The 25,632-nt window shown below is 41.6% G+C and overlaps 1 protein-coding gene across 3 annotated transcripts in view; it reads right to left on the reverse strand.

The window, feature by feature from the left end:
• Positions 1–23,776, reverse strand: part of AIFM1 (apoptosis inducing factor mitochondria associated 1) — a 31,054-nt gene extending 7,278 nt beyond the window's left edge. For 2 of the 3 annotated variants that reach the window (XR_014292427.1, XM_082609167.1), the window contains exons 1-12: positions 23,506–23,776; positions 16,317–16,459; positions 12,021–12,120; positions 10,702–10,826; positions 10,447–10,577; positions 8,881–8,971; positions 4,525–4,609; positions 3,810–3,886; positions 2,788–2,896; positions 1,926–2,033; positions 1,513–1,601; positions 913–1,053 (exon numbers count right to left, since the gene is read on the reverse strand). Coding sequence is in view for 2 of the 3 variants with exons in the window: in XM_082609167.1 (XP_082465293.1) it covers positions 913–1,053; positions 1,513–1,601; positions 1,926–2,033; positions 2,788–2,896; positions 3,810–3,886; positions 4,525–4,609; positions 8,881–8,971; positions 10,447–10,577; positions 10,702–10,826; positions 12,021–12,120; positions 16,317–16,459; positions 23,506–23,611 (1,305 nt within the window). In the remaining variant the exon portion in view is untranslated. Of the gene's footprint in view, positions 1–912; positions 1,054–1,512; positions 1,602–1,925; positions 2,034–2,787; positions 2,897–3,809; positions 3,887–4,524; positions 4,610–8,880; positions 8,972–10,446; positions 10,578–10,701; positions 10,827–12,020; positions 12,121–15,002; positions 15,134–16,316; positions 16,460–23,505 lie in introns of all 3 variants that reach the window. The other variant, XM_082609168.1, reaches the window with a different exon arrangement.
• Positions 23,777–25,632: the final 1,856 nt, after the last annotated feature.

Here is a 25,632-nt window from a genome sequence, read left to right on the forward strand (position 1 = left end):
CTCTGAAATCCACCTAATGGAATATTATACAGTCGTTAACACTGTTTATGGAATCTGAAGCAATGTGGAAAAAACTTACATTTGTATGTTAAGTGAAAAAGAAAATACAAATGTTTATACGTAGTATGCTCGCCATGACTGTCTACAACAAAGAAAACAACTATGCGTGAGAAAATGAAGGGAAGAAACTACACCTAAACATCAGTGGTTGCTGCAGGGGAATGTCCCTTTCTCCTTTTTGCCTGTGTTTTTCATACTGAGTGTGTATTGCTTTTATAACAGTTTTTTAAACTCCAGTACACTGTACACTGTAACTTTAAAAAAAAAAATCTTTACGGGAAAAACACCCTGCAAAGTTCCTATGTCCTCAGTTGCAGAGTCCATAATCAAACACAATACACTTGTAATGATCTAACAATAGGGAAATTACCTCATGGTTCCTACATACTATAGTCTTGTTTGTGTCATAACAGATTTTTAAAAACAGCTAAAAATAGTACTCAAGGAAAATGAAAATGGAGTAATTTTCCTTTCCAGAGAATGTTATAAAACTGCCTCATCCTCCATTCCCTGGACTCGAGTTCAGGCAAGGGAATAGCAGATCAGTCTGAAAGCCACGCACACGCCCGCCAGGGTCATGTTGATGGCTGCTGCCAACAGTGGAACCAGGAGAGACCTACTCCTGTGGGCACGAACACTGCTCATTTCCTTTTCCATGAGCCTGCGGTGTGAGGCCAGACCTGATCTCGTAAGCCAAGCAGTTCACCAGTTCCTGCTCCCCACCCTCAGCTTCCAAACACACTGACCCTATTTGGGTGAGCTGCTACTGAGCCTTCGCACACCACCGGGCAGACCTGCTCCCAGGCCGGGACCAAGGCACCGTGCCTGGTCGGGCTGTCATTGCATACTTACCACCCAGATGTTAGAGCGGGCCTGGAGCTCTGCATTTACCCGGAAGCCACCAAAATCAGAGTCTATCTCCAGTCCGCCAGTCTTGGCCAACTCAACATTGGGCTCCAGGCCCACAGCTGCCACTATGTGGTCAGTTTCTACCTGAGGACAAAAAGAATTCAGTCAATTATTACAGTTTCCTCGTATGCCTATGAACCCAGCGACTGTAAATCACAGTCACAAAAAATCACAAAAAATCGGGGCTTCACACAAAAAATCATCGGGTAACTCTGGTCAAAAGATTTTAAGTTCCATTTCATAAAGTGCCACCCCTCCACACATACATACCCCCTACCATCTGAACAGAAATCTGCCACCCTAGGAAGGTCTCAAAAATCTGTGATACACATAGGAAGAGGCTATGGGAAATGGTTCCCAGGTGGCTACTCTGGCTCTCATCATTCTTCTTTTAGCAAAAGACAGTTCATTAAGAAAATTATGACAGGTTAATGGTGACTACCAAGACAACTAATCTACTGGTTATCAAATGAAGGAGTAAGAATAAGGAAAGGGCAGAGCAGGCTTGGAAGGTGTTCTGGCAGCCTGTCTTCCCCTCCTTACCTTCCGGCCATCTTTCAGCTTGATGAGTAACCTGCCACCGCTGACTCCAACTGATTGCACAATAGCACTGGGCAGCACCTTAACCCCCTCTGTAAAGGCAAACGAGACCTGAGGCTGAGCCTGTGAGCCTACCACCTTCATGACAACCAGAGAAGCTGATGAGAGTAATCATTAGTACGTAGGCAGCCTTGGAGAGCCACAGGCACCCACGCCCACAGTTCACTTCCAGCACTTCCAGGAATCTGGTGTGTCAGATTCAGAACACCTACATGAAGCTGGCTGACAGGAGAATGGTGGAAACTTTTCATCGGGCAGCTGGTAAGGCTTATGGACAGGGGGTTCCCAAAGAAGCAAATTTTGCCTTAGTCTTCACTCAAGGCAAGAGTGGGAGCATATGGAAAGAGTGTCTCTACCTTGCCTGACTTTTTCCATGGTCCAGTTGCTGAGGTATTCGGGGAGGATCTTTCCCATATTTCCTTTCTCAGGGAAGAGCTGAATCACTTCTGTGCCTGAGGCTCGAGCTGGGAAGAAGAAACAGAGTAGGTATAGTGGAGGCAAAAGTCAATCCTAGAAGACAGGAAGAGAAGTAAAGGAGCCACAGGCAGCCATCTACTGCACACAGGGCAATGCCGCGACCCAGGCCAGAGCGCCCATTTGTGGGGCACTAGGGCACAAGGGCATCCACAAGGCAAATACAACAGATGCCAGAACTTGTCCCTGGATTCAACTACATACTGTGAACTCAGTGCACTTATACTTAGGCTTACACAAGTGCCTTGCAAGCTCTGAATAGTAAGCACCCTCCCGAGAAGATGCCCTGATTTCACACAGCTGAAAAATAACATTAAGGAAAAAATGGTTGCCGTGAAAACATTCAAACTGGAACTCACAGATCTGTCAAGCTGGGAACCATCATGTATCTGAAAGAAGTCTTTGACTTTTACAGGGAGCAGCAGTTCAAAGATACATACAGTTCTGTAGTCTACATTGCGCCTACCATCTTAATAACTCACTTTCCTTAATATTTTATTTCTAAGGAGTCCTGGCCTAGAGGCGAGAGGAAAGGAAAAAGGAAAGAAAGCGGCACTGCTCAGCTGCTCAGATGACAGCTTTTCGATCACTAAGGCATCCCTCATCAGAGCTAAGCTCAGTGATTAGTTTTTCACCATGTAAACCTTAATCAAACTCTTTCTACTGATCCTGGTAAATGCATCTCTGAAAAGCATGTGATATAAGACCAGAGAAAGAAAGTCAAGGTCACTCCCCAGTACTCACCCTTTCGGCCAAGAGCACAGGCCAGTTCGCTACCAAGGAAGCCCCCACCGATAATTGTAATCGACTTGACTTCCCGGGAAATCTTCTCTAAGGTTCTAAAGTCTCCAATCTGCAGGATCACACAAGTTTAGTCCATTGATTTCCCAAAGGAGCATAGGATGATAATACCAGGAAATATTTTTGCTAAATCTTTGACAACAATAATTTGCACATAAAATCTTCTCCTTGTATAAAGTGACTCGATTACAGCCTCTATTTTATTGATGTAAATTTCTTTCTCCAATGTAACACTCTTTCTAATAACAGTGGTTCTCAACTGGGGGCAGATATACTCCCCCTCCCCCAGGGGACATCTGGCAATGTCTGGAGACATTTTTGGCTGTCACGACTAGAGTGGGGAGATACTAGTTGAAGCTAGTGGGTAGAGTCCAGGGATGCTGCTGAACACCCTACAATGCACAGGACAGCCCCTCACAACAAATGGTTATACGGCCCCAAATGCCAATAGTGCCAAGGCTGACAAACCTTGTTGTATCAAGAACTTAAAGGACAGTACAAACCTTTTCTGATACCCATAGCAGTGGCTGAAATTTTTCAGCAGTTTTCTTAAGTAAAGCATGGTGTTAAGAAGCAATCCCCTGCTTCCTTTTTCACTTAGGTACTCAACTTTTCTCCCTAAAGTCTCCACAATAGCACTTGCGGTGAAAAATGCCAAGAGGCTATAAGGAGTTCCCATGACTCAAATGCATCAGGAAAAAACAACTATGGAAGGGCAATCGAAGGAACTATAGCAAGCAATAAAAAACACTAAATCTGTTTTTCTCCTAGGAGCTCAAAACCCTTGAGTGAGGTATCTGAGGTGCAGAGAGAGGAAGTGACTTGCTCAAGGCCAGATAACAAGCCGGTAGAAGAGCCATAGTTAGAACTTCAATCTCCCAATTCCCGGGTGGGTACTTGGGGACCACAAGATCATGCTACCTCTTCAAAACCGCCACAACGAAAGCACTAAAGCTGCCAATTACCTTTCTGAAAAGTGTTGTTCTACTCTTCACCTCTGCTCCAGCCCTATCAATGGCAGACAGACTTCTTGGAGTGCCTCCTGGAAATAAGAGGAGAAAACTCCTTTAGTCCAACGAGCAGGAGCTAGGTGGTGCTGTGGCGTGTGCTGCTGGTATCACAGCGGCATCAACAGGATACAAGACTTTGTTTGCCCTCCACTCTCCCCACAGTGGGCTTTAAGCAATTTCCTTTGAAAAGCAGATTTGAGAGTCTCTCTTCAAAGGGCCCACCATTCCCACAGATGGCCAGAAGCCCTCACTTTTTGCTCCCATTCTCTTCTACTTTTTCATGAGGATTCACCAGAAAGCATGGCTATGTTTGTTTAAGCAACTGCATCCTTCTCCTCTCTTGATTACTGATTGGAACTGGCAATGAAGCCATGAGGTTATATCACTTTCAGGACACAGGGCAGAGGGCAGAAGGCAAAGGCTAAGCAGGGAGAGAAAAAAGAAAGGCAGTCCTCTTCAGTACCCATCCATCATGCCTTTACCAGAAGGAACAATACGGATAATCCAGACGGGCAACTGATCAGATGCTTGTAGTTAGCCAAGCTTTGCACCAAGAGAAGACACCCACTTCAGAGTATGGGTTTCAGTTTTCTTAAGATTAAGTAATGTCTTTATACTAAAATTTGAATGAGCTGTATCAGGGAATAAAGCCATCTCCAGAAATACTCACCTGTTGCAATCAAGCACTTTTCATAGGTTATTTGAGAGCCATCGTTAAGTTTCGCCACATTGCCTCTCACATCCAGCTGTACTACCTGGTACAGTCAAACACATACACACACAGAACGATATAAATTGGCTTTAAAATTTTTTACTGAGATATACAACATAAAATTCATCATTTTAAAGTGTACAATTCAGTGAGTTTTAGTATATTCACCAGGTTGTGCAACCATCACCACTATATAATTCTGGAACATTTCCATCACCCCCAAAAGGAACCCTGTACCCATCAGCCCAATGAGAAGAGTTAGTTCTTGACCTAAGGTGATCCTTAAGAAACCATTTCTAGGTAATCACTGGCACTACAGTTTCTGGTACCCAGTTTCTTCAAGTAGTCATAATTTCCTAAGCAGCCAACATTAGAGTTAAGTCCCTACTGTCCCAAAGTTCCTGCCCAATTTGTGGAAATGGACAACAGGGACAGACTCTTCTGTCTGGCTCTTTGGGACCCTTACTTCTTTGCTAACAACTCTCCTACATCCTCAACAGCTTTGCAGGATGCTTTCTCCAACTTCTAGCTTTCACTAAAACTGAGCCCGCTCCCCCCGCCCCCAGGAAAGCTCATACATAGAGACTGCTCACTCACCCAAACTCCTCCCCATCACAAGGAGAGGGTGTTGGCTGCTGGTGGTTCCAAGTTATTCTTGTACTATCATCCCCTCTGAAAGACACCGACATATATCCCTACAAATCAGTGTTATCCAGCCTCCTCCTGGTCGTTCCTCATTCACTGAAGTCCTTGGCAGCGGGATTATACTTCTCCTCTGAGTCACATCTAGAATCCTAGCTCTTAAACTTCTACTTCAAACATCTCACTCTTTGGTCACAATTTTCCATCCTTCCAGCTTTCTCTCGGTTCCACTGCCACCTATCCTTGCTTTTGATTTTCTCCATTTACCCAGTGGGCTGCTCCATTCCAACTAATCTGGGCCAACGGTAGATCATCCAAACTGTGCTCTTGCCAGCATCCCTAATTTCCTTGCACCCTGCTCCTTAGGGTGAAAAGCTGGAGCTTTGCAGTCAGAGAGACTGGGGTTCCTGGCTCTGCTCTACTCCTTATGAGCAGTGAGACCATTCATTCAAGACATATTTATTAAGCACCTAGTATGTGTCAGGCACTGTGGTAAGTGCTGGGGACGCAATGTTGAGAAAAACAGATACTTCCTGCCTTCAGAGTGTAGTAGCCAAGACAGACAATTTAACAAGTACTACAATCAAGGGTGAAAAATTGAGTGAGAAATGCTCTAAGAAGGACAGTACAGGTAGCGCTAGAAACATATGACAGGTGCACTCAATCGAGTTTTCTGGGGTGTGGGGGGGTGGGCAACGACATAAACTGAGATTGGATGTGTGTGCAGCTTCCTTAGCCGCCTTTGATTTGTCCTGGGTAAGATCCCTCTTCAATCCAACGCCTGTACTCAACCCTCAAACTGCTCACTCTCAGATAACCACCTGGTGTCCTAGTTTATTGCAAAAACAAGTAAAGCCATCAGATGTGATCTTCCTCAGCTTCCCGTACGGATTCCCACCTCCCAACGCCCAAATAAAAACTTTACTTCCTTTCTTCCAGCTTCTGGGATGAGGTGGCCTTTCTGTTCTGTTTCTATGCCTGACCCCCATCCCTTTCTTTCTCTCCCAGAACATTCCCCTATTAGTCACTTGCTCATTCCCCCATCTCTCTCCTGACATCTTACCCCTCAGCCCATTGACATGTTTAAGTCTGTCCCATCCTAAATGTCCCACCTTTGATTCTATGTCCTCCTCAAGCTTTTGTCCAATGTCATCTCCGTTTTGTCATTTAAACTTTCTGAAAGAGAAGTTTATCTTCTTTTCTAACTTCACAATGATATCTGAACATTTAAATGTAATGGGTCATTTTATGATTCTTTTTCTAGCAGATTCCTTTGCTGCGGTAATACTATGGATCACATCCTGCTTCTTGAAACTCCAACCTTGGCCCCTGCCCTGGGTTCTCCTCATCCTATGCTTTTAGTACTTCTTTCCTAGTCTCCTTTTTGGACATTTTTTCTTAAGGCTGTTTCCTGAAATTTCGGTTCCTCAGGGTTCCATCTTTGCCTCACTCCTTTTCTGACTACCTCAGTTCTCCCAAATCTGTATCTGAGCCCAGAACCCTCCTCTGAACATTATAGTAATGTATCCAACTGCCCTTAGGACATATCCACACAGATATTCCATTTAATACTTAACAGTGCAAAACGAAATTTTATGTCCCCCTTAAACTAGGTCTTCCTCTTGCAATGTCTCTCTCAGCTGGGGGTGCACCAGCGTCTACCACACAAGCTGGAAATGAGAAAGTCATCCCTGCCTCCCTGTCTCCCTCACGTTCTGCTTCCAATCAGTTGCCACCACGCCCTACCAAGTTTGCCTTATGCCGTCAGTCTGTTCCCTGCTCTTCACCACCTTTCTGTCAGGAAGCTATACAATGATGTAATTAAAAGCTTGGGCTCTGGAATCAGAATTCTCCATTCAGAGAGATCTGGGCTCAAATTCTGTCTCCACCACTTATTAACTATGTGATCTTGAGCAAGTTACTTAACCTCTTTTTCATCTCAATTTCTTTCTCTATAAAATGAAAATAATAATAGTACCTACTTCATAAGATTATTGTGAGGGTAAAATGATGTAATACACGTAAAGCACTTAAAAAAAACTATGCTTACTTCATCTTCTTCCTCATCATCACCACCACCATCACCATCACCACCACCACCACTACTGCCCTAATTTGGGCTCCCATCATCTCTCACCTGGATTATTATAATCGTCTTCAAAATGGTTTACTTCTAATCTTGTTCCCCTGAAGACCATCTTCCTCACAGCCAACCGAGTGATTACTTAAAATTCAATCCAACTGTTTTATATCCTTGTTTAAAACTCAACAGCTCCTCAGTGCCAATGGGATAAAACTCAAGCTCTTTCACACGACAGAGCTCTCGACGATCAGACCCTGCACAACTTCTCAGTTTCATCTCCTGCCACTCCTGAACTTTCTGCTCTATCGGTACCTAGCTGCTTGTGTTCCCCTGCACCAAACATGCTTTTTCATACCCTTGTGCCTTTGCTTATGCTATTCTTTTTTTTTTTTTTTTTTTTTGCGGTACGCGGGCCTCTCCCGTTGCGGAGCACAGGCTCCGGACACGCAGGATCACGGGCCCAGCCGCTCCGTGGCATGTGGGATCTTCCCGGACCAGGGCATGAACCCGCGTCCCCTGCATCGGCAGGTGGACTTTCAACCACTGCGCCACCAGGGAAGCCCTATGCTATTCTTTTTCACTTGAATGCTTTTCACTTTTCTCTCATCTGGTGAATGCCTCTTCATTCCATAAGATTTCTCATTCTGTAAGACTGCCTTCTCCAGCAAGCCTTTCCTGAAACCATCATTATACTGGGCACACTTCCCAATAATTCCCACAGTATACTGAGTTTCTTTCTTACTTCACATCTGTGTTATGATTATCTGTTCATGTTTCTGCCTAATAGTGTTAGCCGCTGGACGGCAGTGCCTGTGTGCTATTTACTCATAGGTGATACTTAATACATAAGGTCTTCTTACCAGCTTATCCACAAACCCATATCCACCTTCTCTGCCTAACATCCCCTTATAGGAGAAGTGGGCCTATCCCTATCAAAGGTCAATGCTTCCACTTGTGCTCTGGATCCCATCTACTCTGGGCTTTATTCCTTCTGATAACCCTTCCCTCTCTACTGGAACATTGCCATTAGTTTACAAACACACTCTAGACCTCCCTCTTGTTAACAAAAACAAAACATAACACAACAAAACAAAACCCTCCCTGGACCCTAAATGACCTCCTGTAACTGCCCCCAGTATTCAGGCACTCAACTTTGTAAAGTCTAACAATATTTTCCATGCTGATGTCATGCCTGAATTATTTTACTATCCTGAATAATATACATTTGTCAATGTCTTGCCATCAATAATCCCAAAGAAATGTTAGTGTGGAAAAACAGGAAGAAGAAGGAAAGGCAGAGGAGCAAATCAGCAAAAGGAACAGCTTCAGAGTCACGGTCCCCAATGATTTGACTTCCCCTGGAAAGTTTAGCTAGCCTGCTACTCTAGGCTTGAGACTAGTGCTTTCCCCAGGAAGACACACTAATTAGTGTAGACTGGCAATATTAAACCTAAAATGACTTGATCTTTCTTTGATGAACTACAATGGCAGGACAGACATAAATGGTAGTGGGAATACAAGTCACCATGTTCGCTGCCCACATGGGCACATAGGTGGAGCCTGACAAAGGAAGCAGCCTACTAGTTCACCTTCTTCCCAGTGAGGACGGCCACACCACCATTCTCAATGTGAGGCAGCTCCTGAGCAGAGACATAGAAAGAAGGTGGCTGGAAATATATGCTGTACGGAGGAAAGGGAAAAAATATTATAAGTACCTGGAACTGCTATCGACTTCCCCCAGAGCTTTAGTAAAATTGCTTCCACCATGGAAAACTTTTAGGAACATTTTCTAAAGTAAGTTTCCAAGGCCACTAAATCTTGGTTGCGACTTACTCATACAGAGGTGTTTTATGCTAGTGAGTCTCAACTGGGAGCAGTTTTGCCTACCAGGGACATTTGACAATGTCTGGATACATTTTTGGCTATAATAGCTTTGGGGGAGTATGCTTCTGGTATCTAGTGGGTAGAGGCCAGGGATGCTGTTAAACATCCTACGATGCACAGACAAGGCCCCCAAAACAAAGAATTATCCAACCCTAAAGGTCAGCAGTGCCAAGGTTGAGAAACCCTGCTCTGGATTTAGGTTCCTTTCAAAGTTAGAACACGGGGAGTGTCCAAGGAGCTGGTATGCACATCCACCCAAACGAGCTGTCCAGAATGGCACTGGTCAATGGACAACTAGGTCTAGCTCCTGAGATGATTTTGCCTCAAACAGTAGACAGTAACCATGAAATATTAATTAAGGGATGGATAACATAAGTGGAAGTATGCATCCTGCCTGAGAATAGGACATGATAATACGAGTGAGGGAGGCAGGCAGATTTATAAAATTTAGTCCAGTGTCAAAGGGATCCACTAATGAGAAAAAAAAATTGATACCTGAAGAACATGGTACTGGACTCAGGAGATCCAAGGAGTCTTTTAAAAGGAAAGGGCTTCTTGACTTGTATTTCCAAGTCTCTCATGCAAACATTTTAATAGAGGTTCTTCCTTACAGTGTTCCCACTATATACTCCCAATTCTTTTTTTTTTTTTTTTTTTTGCAGTACGCAGGCCTCTCACTGCCGTGGCCTCTCCCATTGCAGAGCACAGGCTCCGGATGCGCAGGCTCAGCAGCCGTGGCTCACAGGCCCAGCCGCTCCGCGGCATGTGGGATCCTCCCGGACCAGGGCACGAACCCATGTCCCCTGCATCGGCAGGCGGACTCTCAACCACTGCGCCACCAGGGAAGCCATATACCCCCAATTCTAAGTGCTTCCTAGGGCATCCAAGGAAGTGCCACCGAACAGTTTCTTTTTTTTTTTTTTTGCTTTTATGGGACATGCCTAGGCAGGTGTGAAGAAGTGACAACACAGGCTGAGCTGCTCTTCACTACAGAAGTCTAACACAAAGGTCCTGGAAACAGGAGCATTAGTGCTTCAGAGGCCAACATTACATCTTCTGTTGTTGGTAGATCTGGTTAACAGAATCCAGGACTCTTGCCACTACAGCCTGTTGTTGCCCCTAAGCTATACCAAGTGTGTACCACAGCGGACTCCAGTGGGCAGCCAAGTCATCTGTCCTACTCGCTACATGTGGTTCATGCAAAATCCTGACCTACTCTTTGTGCTTAGCTGAAGTTGCTGGTCGGACCCATTTTACATAAGTGAACAGACCTCCTCTCTTTCCCATTCCATTGTTTGAATCGCAGTGTCTTTGTGACATTTGGATCATCTGAAAACCACAGTTCTTTTGAAAGAGGAGGTCTCATGTATGGCAGCTCAGGATCTTCAGATACGATTAGTACCTTTAGACATGAAACAATGATACTTATCAGAGCCAAGTCATTTAAGAGGCAAATAAAGTGTTCACATTGGCTAAGTGCTTGCAGACTGCGCCCTCCATGCCAAGCAAGACAGTATGTGCCTTACCCTGGCCCCAGGATCCCGAGCCCGGATGGATCTGGCTGCAGCAAAAGCAGCAGTGCCTCCACCGATGAGCAGGAATGGAATGTGACTTGGTACCCTGACTTCAGGAACTGGCTCTCCTTCTGGAGCTGTAAGCAAAAGACCAGACAGGGTGAATTTTTTTTAAGTCTCAAACAACTCCTTACCACTATTAAAAAAAAAAAAAAAAGGGCTTCCCTGCTGGCGCAGTGGTTGAGAGTCCGCCTGCCGATGCAGGGGACATGGGTTTGTGCCCTGGTCCGGGAGGATCCCACATGCCGCGGAGCGGCTGGGCCCATGAGCCATGGCCACTGCGCCTGCGCATCCAGAGCCTGTGCTCCGCAACGGGAGAGGCCACAGCAGTGAGAGGCCCGTGTACCGCAAAAAAAACAAAAAACACCTTGTACTTGACTCAATCCTTTACATAAAAAGCTAGCAAAACACTGCAGCTACATTAATCTTATCAAATTTCATTGCATTCTGATAGTATAGGAGAAGGAAGCATCCCTTTCATTTCATAAGTGAAAAATACCCAAAAAAGAGGTGAATAATTTGGCCAATGTCATTCATTCACTAAGTCTCTCAGAACTAGAACCTAGCTTAGTGTTTAGCTATTTCTAAAATATATGAGAAAGTATATATTAGAAAGCTTCTGCCCTTCCCATTAATTTCTTAATGACCAACAGGAACATATCAAGTTCAGTTTCACCTTTTGTTAGCAATAAAGGGGGAAAACTCAGCAGATCAATTGTGGATTATTAAACAATGTTCAAAACTAAGGAGGTGGTATGAAGGAAAGCAATGGAAATCGCCTACCCAGAGTCGTGGGGCTTATTAAAGGATTAAAACATTCCTCTCTGAAAAATCAGGCCAGATGTGTGGGATGGAAGTGATGGCTAGACCTATATGCTTTAGGGAAACAAATATATCTTTAACAAATTGAAACTCCAAAGACTCAAAAGGGGAACAAAACAGACCAAAAGAATGTCCTCATGGAAAAAAAAGGGGCTTCATCTCTTTTCCAATAATTTTCCTTGCCAAGCTTGCATTTTTTATTTAAAGCTTGCCCTTAAGAGTCTAATATAAAGAAAAACAACCAATCATAATTATCACTAATTTTATTCTCAAACCCAAATTACAGTCAAACACTGTAACAAATTGCTCCCCGGTCTGGGGTAATACCATAGTTTCTGGAAGCTTACAATCTCACAGCATCATCGTGTCTAAACAGTATACCTGCAAAGCATAGCACCCAAATTGTTTATAACTTTCCCTTTATATACTGAGTCTCAAATCATACTCACCAGATGATGTGGCCTTTTTCTGTTTCTCTTCTGGTGTCAGCCCTAACCCTGAAATTCTTTCATTGTATCTTTTTTGGTCATCTTTTATTGTCTTGTAGGCCTGAAGACCCAAACATGGAGAAAATTTATTTCATCATACAGCTAGCTAGCTCATACCAGAAGTAACATTCATTATCTTTTGATTAAATGAGAAACTTTTGTCTACATGAGGTAAGTTCTTCTATGTTAGAATCACTAAGGCAAAAATTATTTTCTTAAGAAATAAAAAATACCGAGTGTGTACACACTTGGTGTGGAAAGAATACACGTAAGCAGAAGGAAATGTTGCAGTTTCAGATTTCCTTAGGCTATATGTGAAGAATTTTCCTCATATTTAATTCTGAAGGTACAGCTAAAGAAAAAAGAAAAACATTTTATACTGGAAGAATAAAGTGCTAGGAAGAGCTAAACTTTATAAAAGGGGTTTTGGACTATGCTGGATACTACCTGTGAAACCAATCTATATGGTCCTGAGTAGGAAGCTGGGACATAGGTTTTCTTGGTAGATGTCCCAAGTTTCGCTAAGTACTTAGATAATGCCCTGAAGCATGTCTGCCTGTATGCCTAGTCTTATAGAGTAACCCATCTTTCCCTCAATGGCCTATCCTTTTATGACACTCGGATACTTAATGGGCAAACATCTCTATTAAGCACCTACTGTATTTCAAATATACTATCTTCTCTATCCTTTCAAATTGAAGAAGGGTACCTTAGCACTGACTAGTTATTTTTTTTAAATACAGCATCAGAATTTATTGAAGATTTTTTAAAAAGCAGTAGGCAAGAATGACTTGTTTGCGTTACAACACTTTTGCTCTTTTGTACCCCACAGGGTCAATAAGATAGGAATTTAAGTGACCATATGTCAGTTGAAATCCCAGATTGTTAATTAATTGGAGGAGAAAGTAAGGACAATCAGAGGAAGTATCATAAAACATGTTCTAAGAATACTTCTATGAGCCCCTTACAAAGCAGCCCACTAGGCAATGTGCTGCAATAAGGAACCTGGACTCTCAGACCTGGACTTGACATTTATGAGCCTGGAAACATCTAACATATGATATGAATGGACTATAAAATTAAGTACTGTATGTTAAAAGATAATGGTTATTCCTTGAATTTACCACTAAATTCATCAAATTCATAAACTGAATTCAACTAACATTAATTTCAGGAAGAAAGTTTTTTTATCTTGGCATCAGATATCATACACAAGTCCAGCATTTACCCATTCCTTAAAAAAATATTTATTTTAAGAAAGAGACGTTTACCTAAAAAGACGGCTTAAGCTGGTCAGTGTGAGTGAACAGAGAAATAAACTGGGGTCATGTTCACATTGAGAGGGATATCCAAAAATAGCCTAGGGCCTCTCATACCTCCTAATGGCTTCACACACGAAGGGAAGAGCAAACCAAGAAATAGCTTGAGGTTTAGTGGGGAAAGGACAAGAAAGAGGTTTGTCACATATTTATATACATATATATTTATATATTTAGCTTTTAAGTAAATGTTCCAATATAAAAATAAGTTTACAGACATACTAAATAAAAATTTACCTTTTTCCCCCGAGTGTTTCTGTCTCCCCAGATTGCACAGATTTTCAGTTAGTGACATGAATACATGTCAGGTTAAGAAAAACTACAAACTTATGAAATATGTTAGCAGACAACTTTCCTAAACAGATGAATATAACACCATATATTCATCTTAAAGGAATATGAAAGGAAATAGTTCATTTTCTGGGCCAGGCAATGTGGTCCTATCAGTTGAACAATGGCAAAGGGCCCAAATACTAAATCTCATTAAATATTCTAAAGGCCACCTTGACTCTGCTCACTGACAAATCTAAGCCACCTCATTATTTAAAATGTAATATAAAACTATACAAAATAGTTTGGTAGACAAAAGCTTATCATTTAATCTGAAATCACTATAATATAGCAGCTTTATTATTACCAGTGTTGGATAAACCCAGAGGGCAATGAGGCATTTAACTGAATGGCTTGAGAGGAACTTGTGCTTCACAGACATTTCTAGGCAGGAGAAAGCAACAGTGAGTGGCCCTATCTTGTGGCCTGGCATTAAGAGATTCGCCTGGCCAGCTCTGTGGAGGCCATCCAACTCTGGTACAGCAACATAAACCAGAGGTTTAATAGCTTTCAACTGTTACAAACATATCAGATGCAAACAATTTAAATCTATTTCTGAATGAATGGGGTGTAACTGATGGGAAAAGTTGAGAGAGCTATAAAATGGAAAAGTTAAGGTTTAGACGGTAGTATCTGAATTATAAGAGAGGCATTTAAGAAAGCAATCCACACGAATGCATTAGCTTGTACCACTTCAGCCACTAGTTTGACCAAATTACAGATTACAAAAGGGACACTGCCAAATGAATTTACTTGAAATAGAGGCTGGGGATGAGCGGGAAGAACACTGCAATTTCTATGGCTTTTTGGACCTCCTCCGAAGCATTCAATAAAATGCCTTTTCACAATAAAAGTAGGGTTAATTTATTGTTTCCCACAAAACACAAAAATTACATTTTACCTAAAATGATTCAAAATGGTGTTCAAGTTACCTTTACTTGCATTCAATGTTTACTCTTTGAGACTGTCTTGTTAGGTATGCAGCACTAAAGCACAATATAATTTAGCATCATAAAAAAAAGAATTATGAAATTGGCAAAAGTTTCAAAGAAAGGGTTGATGATGAGGATTTATAATAATCATTAAATGTACAGCTTTAGATATATCTGGTAAGACTTCCACAGTCTGAAGAATGAGACTGGAGGACTCCCTAGTGACTGACAATGTCCCTTTAATAAATACCTAGAAAGCACATGCTGTGAATATTTCATTGTATTCTAATGGATCAAGTTTTCATTAGTGCCATGGTCTCACCCACCCTACCCCAAAATATATTTTACTGTAAGTATCTTACATAATAAACTCCTGCCCCAGTGACTGTTGCTCCTACAATTAAGAAGTATACTAGGCTGCTGCCATCTTTCCCAGAAGCACCTGTAGACGCTAGTGATCTAGAAGGGGATCCTAGGTGATGACACTGCACAACTGTAGGTAAAGATAAGGCCAAGAAAGAAACAAAAGGAAATAGAAAAAGCACTAAGTATTAATGAAGAAACATTCAACACAAAGGCAGGGAAGCATTTTTGGTTACCCTGTGCTAAAAAAGAAAAAAATGCTGCTCCAGGAATGGAGGAGAATGTATATTTCCTCAAAGTCTGTTATCAGACAGAGCTCACCTATTTCTTACTCTGATTTGACCCACAACTGGTAAGAGCTGTCTACTTTTCTTGTGCACTTGGGAGTCAGGTCAGGGAATGATAATCTAAGTAGCTTCAAATAATTTTCATGTCCCCCCCTTTTTTTAACCTAGATCAAGTAACAAAGATAAGTTCACCATCTTACCAGGGTAGAAAGAACTAAAACTGTAATGTCATCCAACCATTTGCTCTCAATAAGTAAAACAAACAGCTTCCTTCAATCAAGGGTGCTACTAGGTGTTATCTAAGTTGGTTCACTCAGCCTTACATGATCCAACTTTAGACTGATCTGCTTAGTCACAGTAAACCCTGCCAAGTTAAAGAAAAATGCCCACAGAATAACTCCTCTGTGACCAGCTAAGCTGATCAGAGTTCATTTAAGGAGATATTATTGTGGTACTACTACATAGCAGTTTAAACCATATTTCTCACCTCACACAAACTCCATCCTAAAACTGGAGATACTAGGCCTACTTCTATAATTTAGTATTTGGGTGAGATTCAGGGATAGTTTTCCTTTCAGGAATGCCAGATTGAAGGTTGTTGTTTTTAAATGTTTATTATCCCAAACTAAGGAAAAATAAAATATTTGACAAATGGGTCAAAATCAAATATTGTGCTAAGGAGCTGCAATGAATTTTGACCATATTCACAGGTTAGTGTGTCACATCGAAGAGAAAAGGTACAATTTTGTGGATTAGTCAAATCTAAGAAAACGCAGAGGCCTTCAAGTAAAGAGTAAAAAGACAAGTGAAAAAAGCAAAGATAATCAACGTGAGATTAAATTTCAGTCATTCCCAAATTGGCTCTCATAGGATATTAGACAGTAGGCACTTTGAAGAAGGCTTTTTGGAAATTTTTCCAAAAGGAGAAAGGAGAATTAGTTGTAAAAGTCTTAAAGCAGAGTAGTACTGAGTCTATTAATGGGAGCTGTTTGGCAGCTTCTTTACACAAGCTGCTTTTCTACTTACATATGCACCAGCTCCTATTGTTGATAAGCCCACAATAAGGACTAATACAGAATTATCGATTTTGCCCCCTGATGCACCAGAGCTAGTCATTTGTCTTGTCATCTGGAGTTCTAGAGGAACATGCCATCGCTGGAACAAGTTGCCTAAGGAACACAATTTATTAAGACACACACATACAAAAATAAAATAGTTAATACATGTTTATGACTAAACATTAATGCACTGTACAAGTAAAGACTTAACTGGCCATTGGGCTGTGTGATACTCACTGTCAAATGACGAAGGGAAAAAAATCTTCAAAACTGTACACACAAATACAACAGATATCAGAATGCACACTCTTACGTTGTTGGAGTTTTAACAGTACAATTTAATGCTGTCCAGGGAGGAATTTATAGCTTCCAGAAAAGGTAATGAAAAACACACGGGCAGTTCATCAAATACCTCTCTCTTCACATCTTCACCGTAAATGAAGTAAACATGGAGAGATGACTGAATAGATAGATATAACAAGTTAACTACAGACTACCTGGGACACGCTAACAACTACTTAAGGAGTAGTCTAAATGGCTGGCTCAAACCTTGCACAAAATAATAAACTCCTGCAACACAATCTAACCAGAATACAGTTTAGTCTTGTGTGAAAGGTAATGTGTCCTAGAAGACAGAAATGGTAAAGCTTAGAAGAAAACCAGAAAAAAAAATTTAGGTGAATTTATCTCCCCCAAAGAACTGAAGAATTTTGGACTATGAAATATTTTTTACAATGACAAAATTTAAAATATCTACCAACTATCAATACTTGGCTCTCAGTCCTCCAAAATAATACAAAGATTATGTTGATGTAAAAACTCGGTACAGCTATGTAAGAATCTGAGGATCATAACAACGCTCACACATGGAAATGTAAGAGTTTCATAGACTTCTTTCTCCAGGCGGATGCTGGCATTTTCAGATGAAGGAAGAAGGTCTCAGCACCTTCTCTGCTTGTGATATTCCTCGTGTTGACTATTGACCTAGAACAGGGGTTTGCAAAACTTTTTCTGTAAAGAACCAGATAGAAAATATTTTCAGGTTTGCAGGTCACATGGTGTCTGCTGCAACTACTCAATTCTGCTGATGTTGCACAAAAGCCATAACATATAAATGAATGGGCGTGACTGTGTCCCAATAAAACTTTGTTAATGGACACTGAAAGGTGAATTTAAAAAATTTTTCAAAAACTAGTCTATTAACAATTTTTTCAGCCATCTGAAAAATGTAAAAACCAATTTTAGCTCAAGGGGCATACAAAAGCATGTGGGTTTGGCCTGTGGGCTGTAGTTTGCCAATCCTGATCTAGAACAGTGGTTCTAAAACTTGAGTGTGCTTCAGAATCCCCTGGAGGGTTTGTTAAAACATGGATGGCCAGACCTACCCCCAGAGTCTCTGAGTTGGAGGATCTGGGATAGGGCTCAAGAATGTACATTTCTAACAAGTTCCCAGGTGATGCTGATGCTGCCAGTCTACACTTTGAGAATCACTGGTCTAGAGGCAAGTATATATGTTCTGGTCTGACCAAGCTTTAAAAGACAAACAGAACGGCTCCGGTAGCTATTCCATATGTACTTGCAGAGATGTGAAATAGGGAGTTTTCCCCCTTGCTTTCACAATTACAGGGCTCAGAGGGGTAAAAACAAGTCCAAAACAGGGCTGCAGTCTCTTACCTGAAATGAAATCCTTGGGAACATGTGCATTCCAGAACTTGGAATTGTTAGGTTTTAAGTATATAATGCATACACCATATAGTAACACCCAACACAGTAAGGGGCAGCAACCCAGTCACACACATTAATGTTTCTATGACCAAGCACACTGAGTGGAATAAACAAGACTCTAAGTAGCTTCTCTCCAGTCCAGGTCAGGTTTTACTGACAAATGAGTTACAAAAACTTGATTTTTAGTCCTATTTTGATTTCTAGATTATAGATAAGAGACTACGGACCTATATTCTTAGAACTGGAAATGTATTTTTCTCTACTGTTTTTTATTTCTTACCTGTTTTAGAATTCTTCATCACCACATGAAATAAAAGGGCTTATATTTGGAAATAACAACAAATCACTAAAATAAAAACATGTGCAAGAGTGGAGAAGCTTATCTCGATCTGGGCAAGCTTTTGATTTTCAGAAGTCCATAAAAACGATGAAGCATCAGAAATAGAAACTGACAACTCTCAGAGCTTAGAAAATGAAACTGGGTAGAAAAAGTTCCACATGGCTTAGTACAAAGAATTTAGTTTTGTCCCTTACCTTCACTCCAAGTTTTTTTTTTTTTTACTGAAAATAAATGCTTTTAAAATTCCGTTTATCCCTCTAGAAGATCCTAAATACAGAAATAATAATAACTTTGCTTTAATATAATAATTTAATATAATATTCTGATTTTGCTTGCTTTTCACAAACATAAAACTAAAGGTGTAGATTTGGGTAAGTTCAGCAGTTCTGGCCTCAATTTGCACAAAAAAAAAAAGACATTTAAAAGTAAATTGGTTTCCTCAGGGTATATGCCCAGTAGTGGGATTGCTGGGTCATATGGCAGTTCTATTTTTAGTTTTTTAAGGAACTTCCATACTGTTCTCCGTAGAGGCTGTATCAATTCACATTCCCACCAACAGGGCAAGAGGGTTCCCTTTTCTCCACACCCTCTCCAGCACTGATTGTTTGTAGATTTTTTTTTTGATGATGGTCATTCTGACCGTCATACCTCATTGTAGTTTTGACTTGCATTTCTCTAAAAAAAAAAAAGGTGCTAAAGAACCTAGGGGCAGGACAGGAATAAAGACGCAGACGTAGAGAATGGACTTGAGGACACAGGGAAGGGGAAGCTGAGACGAAGTGAGAGAGTGTCATGGACATATATACACTACGAAATGTAAACTAGATAGCTAGTGGGAAGCAGCCGCAAAGCACAGGGAGATCAGCTCGGTCCTACGTGACCACCTAGCGGGGTGGGATAGGGAGGGTGGGAGGGAGATGCAAGAGAGAGGGGATACGGGGATATATGTATACATATAGCTGATTCACTTTGTTATATGGCAGAAACTAACACACCGTTGTAAAGCAATTATACTCCAATAAAGATGTTTTAAAAAAAGTAAATTGATTTTTTACAAAGTAAATGGGTTTACATTTAAACTATTGTTTGAAAAGAAATATAATACAATACTGTCATTAACAAACCAACTTTTTACATACCTAGTGACTTTAATTTTGTAAAAGGTGATAATATTGTATGGATGTTCATATTTTCCCTCCAATCTTCTTTTACCTATAAAATTATTCCCACACCTTTCCCCCCATAGCCTCAAAGTCTTAGGAGATTTTACATTATGACTGAAACATGCCTTTTCACTTGTCTTATTAATGTGGGAAAGCCACCTTACTCCTTGACTTCTCATTGCCCCAATCTACTTGTTTTAGATTTTCTGCAGTCAGACCACATGTACAGAGGTAGAGCTTCCTTCCTCACATTTAGGATTCAATTCTTTCTTTTTAAATTTGATCATTTATACATAATAATATGATTGCCATTTTAGCGATAATTAGAACCTCTACTGTGTCATATAATTATCATTTCTTTTTAGTGGTTGGAATAATTAAGATCTAGTCTCTTAGCAAGTCTGATAATATAATACAACATTATTGTCTATATTCAGTATATCGTGCAAAGATTCAATTCCTATAGGTGTCTGCTCAACAAATATTTCTTGAATTAATGAATAAAATAAGGAAATAGAAATTCTTCCCAGTTCTACTGATAAGGACTGAACATTTTGAAGAATTCTTTGCAAAGAAGTTTTGGCCATATCCCATTGTACAGGCTGCTTAATAATAAATTAGTAACTTCAAATACCACAGGCTAGCATTAGAATAGTACCTAAATTAGCAAATTCATTTCTTTAGATTTCATAATCTCCTGTTTTTCCATACTCCCAGAAGGCCTTTTCCAGAAATACATCCACACAATTGAGGCACCTAGGAATCTCAAGTGGTTAAGAGGTCTATATGCTCTTGAATCTTGTTTCTGAATGTCAAACTTATTTTTCTGACATGGATAAAACACAGGATAGGACAAGCCTAGATGATCTGTCCATTGTAGTTTGATGCCTCTTGTGTGAAACACTCTGAAGGCACCAGAAGAAAAATGATTTAGATGACAGAAAAAAAAATCTAACTCTATTTTGCAAAGTTAAGTCCTTCACAGTACTAGGGTTCAGTCACTGAGAATTCACCACGTACCAGAGACTGTACAAAATGCTGAGGACACAAAAATAAATATGACATAACTCCTGTCTCAGATAGTGTATAGTTTAGGAGGGGAGAATGGCTGCTACTATTCTGAATATCAGAAAATGAACTTGACACAAATCACAAGAGACTCAAGACTGCTCAGTTTGGTTTTTAATCCTTAGGTAAGAAGAATGGAAGGGAAAGAGTCATTATTCATCAGAACAGTAGTTTCCAAACTTGCCTGATCATATGAATTACATCAAGGGGCTTGTTAAATATAAATATAAATTCCCAAGGCTCTCTCCTAGAGATTCTCATTCAGTACTTTTAGGGTTGGCCCTCCACTGAATTTATATGACCAGGCAAGTTTTGGAAACATAAAACTTACAATATGCAACAACTCCCTTAAAATATTAGAAAATGTCTAGAAAATACAACATACTAATTGGTTGCAGAAAATGCTGACTTGCTAAAATTTTCTTCTGGAAAGTTTTGCCTCAGCAGAAAGAGTGGGTAAAGGCTCATCTTCTAGGCTTCAAAGAAAGTGTCATTTGGCAGTGTCCAGGAAGCCTGGATCCTTGCCCACAAGATGTCCAGTTTCCTTTTTAAAGAGGTGAGAAGGATTCTGAACAGAGAAAAATGTTCAAACATTTGACCCTCACCTCAGGGGTCGGTGATCAGTCTGATCACATCGGTGGCACAATGTTTGATAACCAAATAAAATACTACAGAACAGAAAATATCTACTACCTAACCAATGTGCTCAGTGCTGAATGCAGATATAAAGTGGTGACTATTAATTACCTTTAATAATTTCTGGAAAGAGGCAGAGCATCCAAATAAAGTAAATAAACAAATAGTAGCAATTATGGTTTTAAGGTAAAAGGCAACATATAATGGACATGAACCTGACAATGGTGACAGATGTGGATGAGATGTTTCAAGGGAGGTTTAAAGTTTGCTATAATCCTGGCAAAGAACTAGTGGGGAGGAAGGGAAAAAAGGAGGGGACATGGCATATCAACAAACAATGCCTCTTCCTGAAATATGCAAAAACATATGTAAATGCTGCTATGTGCAAAAGAAACCAGATGAAAAGCAATCAGTAATCAAGCCAGAAAACAAGGTTGATTCCTTAAATGACAGAAGCATTTCTTTTTGAAATTGTAACCACCCCCACCCACTGCTAAAGGTAATGATGTTATACTCTGGTGCTTGGCCAAAGGACAAAGTAAGTGTATACAAAGAAATGATGGATGTGTCGAGAAGTCAGAATATATTCTACAGCAGACTGCCTTAAAATAAAGTCATGCAATGGAAAAGAACATTTTCAGTGGGTATTTTTCAGTAGTTCTAATATCATCAACCACCTCAAATGTCTCATAAATCAATTTACCTTTGCAAATCCATACTTAATTGATGAGAACTTTTGGTCAGACTTCAGAATGCTGGCAAAAGTTGTGAGTTTTAAGCAAAATAAGCACACAAAGTTTGAAAGCCCAGTGTGGATGAAAATCTTCAGCTTACCTAAATTCCTGTCCAACTTACATAGAGCATCCTCATTTCAATGCACAAAACCCATACAGATGACATCATAGACAGGATGTTAGTTTTTAAAATCTAATCTGGTTTTTAAGTTCCCAAAGCAACATGTCTTAGAACATACCTCAGGTACACCCATCAGGAAACATTTTCTTGAGGCATAGCAACTGGAAAAACTATTCAAATGCACATTTCCGAAGACTCTCACAATCTAAGAGAAATATTTTCCACTTTTTTTTAAAGCACCCAGAAGGCAGTTCCAAATTGAAAAGGCCTCAAGGCAGTTCCACACTGACATAGCAAATGTGAATATCCTCGGGTGGCCATTCAAAGATGATTGATAAAAAAAAAAAAAAACCAAGAACAACAAAACAGCACCTCCTACAGGTGGATAACTCTTTACCCCCCTGAGATGTGCAGGTTGGAAATCAGCAGGCTCAAGACATGCTTAGATAAATTCAAGGAATCTGATGCCCAGTGGGCTAAAGGGGAACCAGATTCATCCTTAACCTTTTGAGGTCAAACTTTAGGAAGCAGTGTGGAGTTGGGGAAAGAGGATTAGGGACCTAGAGACTGGCAAACTAACCTTTGCTCTGCCTGTTACTTAGGTATGTGACCTTGAGCAAGCAATTTCACCTCTCTGTGCCTCGGTTTATTATCTATAAAATGAGTGGGTTGAACTTCACTACGAAATCCCTTCTAGCTCTAAAATTTGTTGAAACAACTTCATGGAGGGCAAATACAATGCTTGCTGCAAACTGTTTCTTCAAAGCGTTGAGACTACCAAGAATTACACTGACCAGGCATCTCAGACTAATTCTAGGCCAGCTCTTCCCGGTGGCTGGTGCACGGCGGACTGACCCCTTACTTGCACTGATCGCACTGTTTCTGCTTCACAGGGCACTCAAATCTATGAATCTGATCTGGGGTTTGGAAGGTAGGCAGGTAATATGCTCATTTACAGAAGGAACTGAGGCGTAGGGCTTAAGTGTCCTGCTTAAAGTCTCTCAATGGATAAATGACAAAGTCTACTTCACCTCATTGCTCTAAAAAGGCAGACTGGGGGTGGCCGGGAGGTGGCATTGGACAATACGAGACAGCCAGCCGTTCTGTTATCCCTGAATAGCAAACCCTCCCAGTAAAAGGCCTCAAGCCGACTACTGGGCTCAAATCCCTTGAAGGTCAGGCCGGCACGGCTTGCGAAACTCACGGTTTGGATCCCGCCAATTCGGAATTCACGCGACTGTGAGTGTGTTTATAGTTTTTCCCCAGGGGTGGGGGTGGGGTGGGGAGGGAAGGCCTGAGAGGCATAGGGAGCCTGTAGAACCCAGGCCCTTGGTCTTCAAGGTGGGGTTTGCCCGGGATGGGTCAGTCACCTGGGAGCCGGTTCCTCTGCCTCGGGCCTCGGAAGCACACTGTCCGCACCAAGGGCGCCAGCTTCTGCTTCAAAGCACCCGCCGCCAGGCCTCCACACCGGTACATTTCGGCAACCGTTACTCTGGACCTCCTCCTCCTTTCCTTTCTTCTTAAGCACCGACCGACAGGTCAAACACCGTGGTCCTTGGCCCGTTCCCCCGGCTCCCTTCACACGCACTCTACGTAGGCTCCTCCTCCCAGCTCCGGGTGGGCATTGGACAGCTAGGCCGGCCTTCTAGAGCAGGGGAAGGGGAAGCGCAAGCGCGACTGGAGGCCTACTGCGCAGGCGTAATGCTCAGCGCCGCATTGCGATTGGTCCGCACGGGGAGAAGCTGTGCGCATGCGCCTAGCTGTCCGAACACTTGGAAAGACCCCAGGCTGAGTTGCTTGCAAGTTTCTGCGGGTTGATAGCAACGCGTTCCGCTAAGCGAGCTCAAAAGCTGTCCAAGGAGGGACCGGTGGGGCCGCTTTGCCTAGCGGTTGTGGCCGGTGTTGCCGCTCTGTCGATGGCGGGAACCTGTAATGGCACCTCACAAAGCGTGGCCCCAGCACCACAGTTTGTTCTTCTGTTTTAGGCCACTAATTACTAGGTACTAAGCTTTCCCGGTTCTCTGGCTGGAGTTCACTTCCAGTATTTCCGTAGGTCCAGCCGGCGCACCTGGCTTCCCAGATTCGGAGTGGACTTCCGTCTTTTACACATTGCTGGCTCTTTCCCACCCAGCCCCTGTTTGCAGGACAAGTAATCATTCCGCGCTCTCTTTCCCAAATCGCTTTTATATTGTGCAGTTCTGTGTCCTAGATGCTGTACGAGGTGCTGCGGACAGTCTCCTGCTATTATGGCTTCCGTGCTTGAGAGCAGGATGCTGGCAAAAAGAGTTCGTGCTTCCCAGACTTTCTGTGAGAGTATTCCTAAGCAGGATTTTAAGAGTTGTGGGAGGAGTAGGGTGAGGGGCTGAGTGTAAATAGGTGTTTTGACTCTACCAAATGTAAGCTAAATTGGAAATAAATTATTGGCTGTATGCAAAACATAACATATGCCTATTTCAAAGTTTTGAGTTACATGTTCATTTAACAGGTATTTATTGAGCACTTGCCACTTGGACTGTGCTATTAAAGGAGCTCTGGGGGATATGAAAAGTATAGGAAGTGGTCACTGTCTAGTTGGGGAGATGTCATATACTGGTCATTTAAATAATAAATAATATCTGATGTAGTGCAAGAGCAAGAGAAAATATGGGATGGAATAGCTAAGGAAGGACTTCATGTAAGAAGTGTTACTTGAGCTGTGTCTTGAAGGATGAGTAGTAAAATTCAAATAGTGGAGGAGAAGGAATGATATTTCAGATGGTGAATACTTTGGGACCAAAGGTAATGTTTTCAGTGGTTAAGCACCATTGACTTTGCATCCGGTCTGCCCCAGGTTGAATCCTGGCTCTGCCACTTGGGCAAGTCACTTAACTTGTGCCTCACTTTCCTCTTTTACCAATCTCATAGGGTTGTTATGAAGATTAAATGAGCTAATATTTGTAAAGTATCTTAGAGGAAGCACCATGCTGCTTGGAGGTATAAAACAAAACCCAGCACGTTTTCAGGGGACAATGGTAGAGAGTACATACTAGGAAGTAAGTAAGGATGGGTGAATATGGTGGGGCCAGATATGAACAGGCAAAAGAGTTTGGCCCTAATATCGTAGGTGATGAAGTTATTATCTTTAGTGGAATAGGGATAAAGAATGAAATTACAAAGTTGTTTTAGGAAGTTTAACCCAGGAAGCAGTATTTATTGCGTGAAAATGATCCAGGGCTCCCTTACTAATTAAGAATAGGTTAATGTTCAGAAGTGCAGGTAGTAGTTGCCTTTAAAAAAAACATTTATTTATTTTTATTCTTGGCTGCATTGGGTCTTCGTTGTTGTGCACGGGCTTTCTCTAGTTGCAGCTAGCAGGGGCTACTCTTTGTTGCAGTGTGCGGGCTTCTCATTGCGGTGGTCTCTCTTGTTGCAGAGCATGGACTCTAGGTGTGCGGGCTTCAGTAGTTGTGGCACGTGGGCTCAGTAGTTGTGGCTTGCAGGCTGTAGAGCACAGGCTC

The sequence above is a fragment of the Mesoplodon mirus genome (assembly GCF_964341445.2).
Source record: "Mesoplodon mirus genome assembly, chromosome: X".
NCBI lineage: Eukaryota > Metazoa > Chordata > Mammalia > Artiodactyla > Ziphiidae > Mesoplodon > Mesoplodon mirus.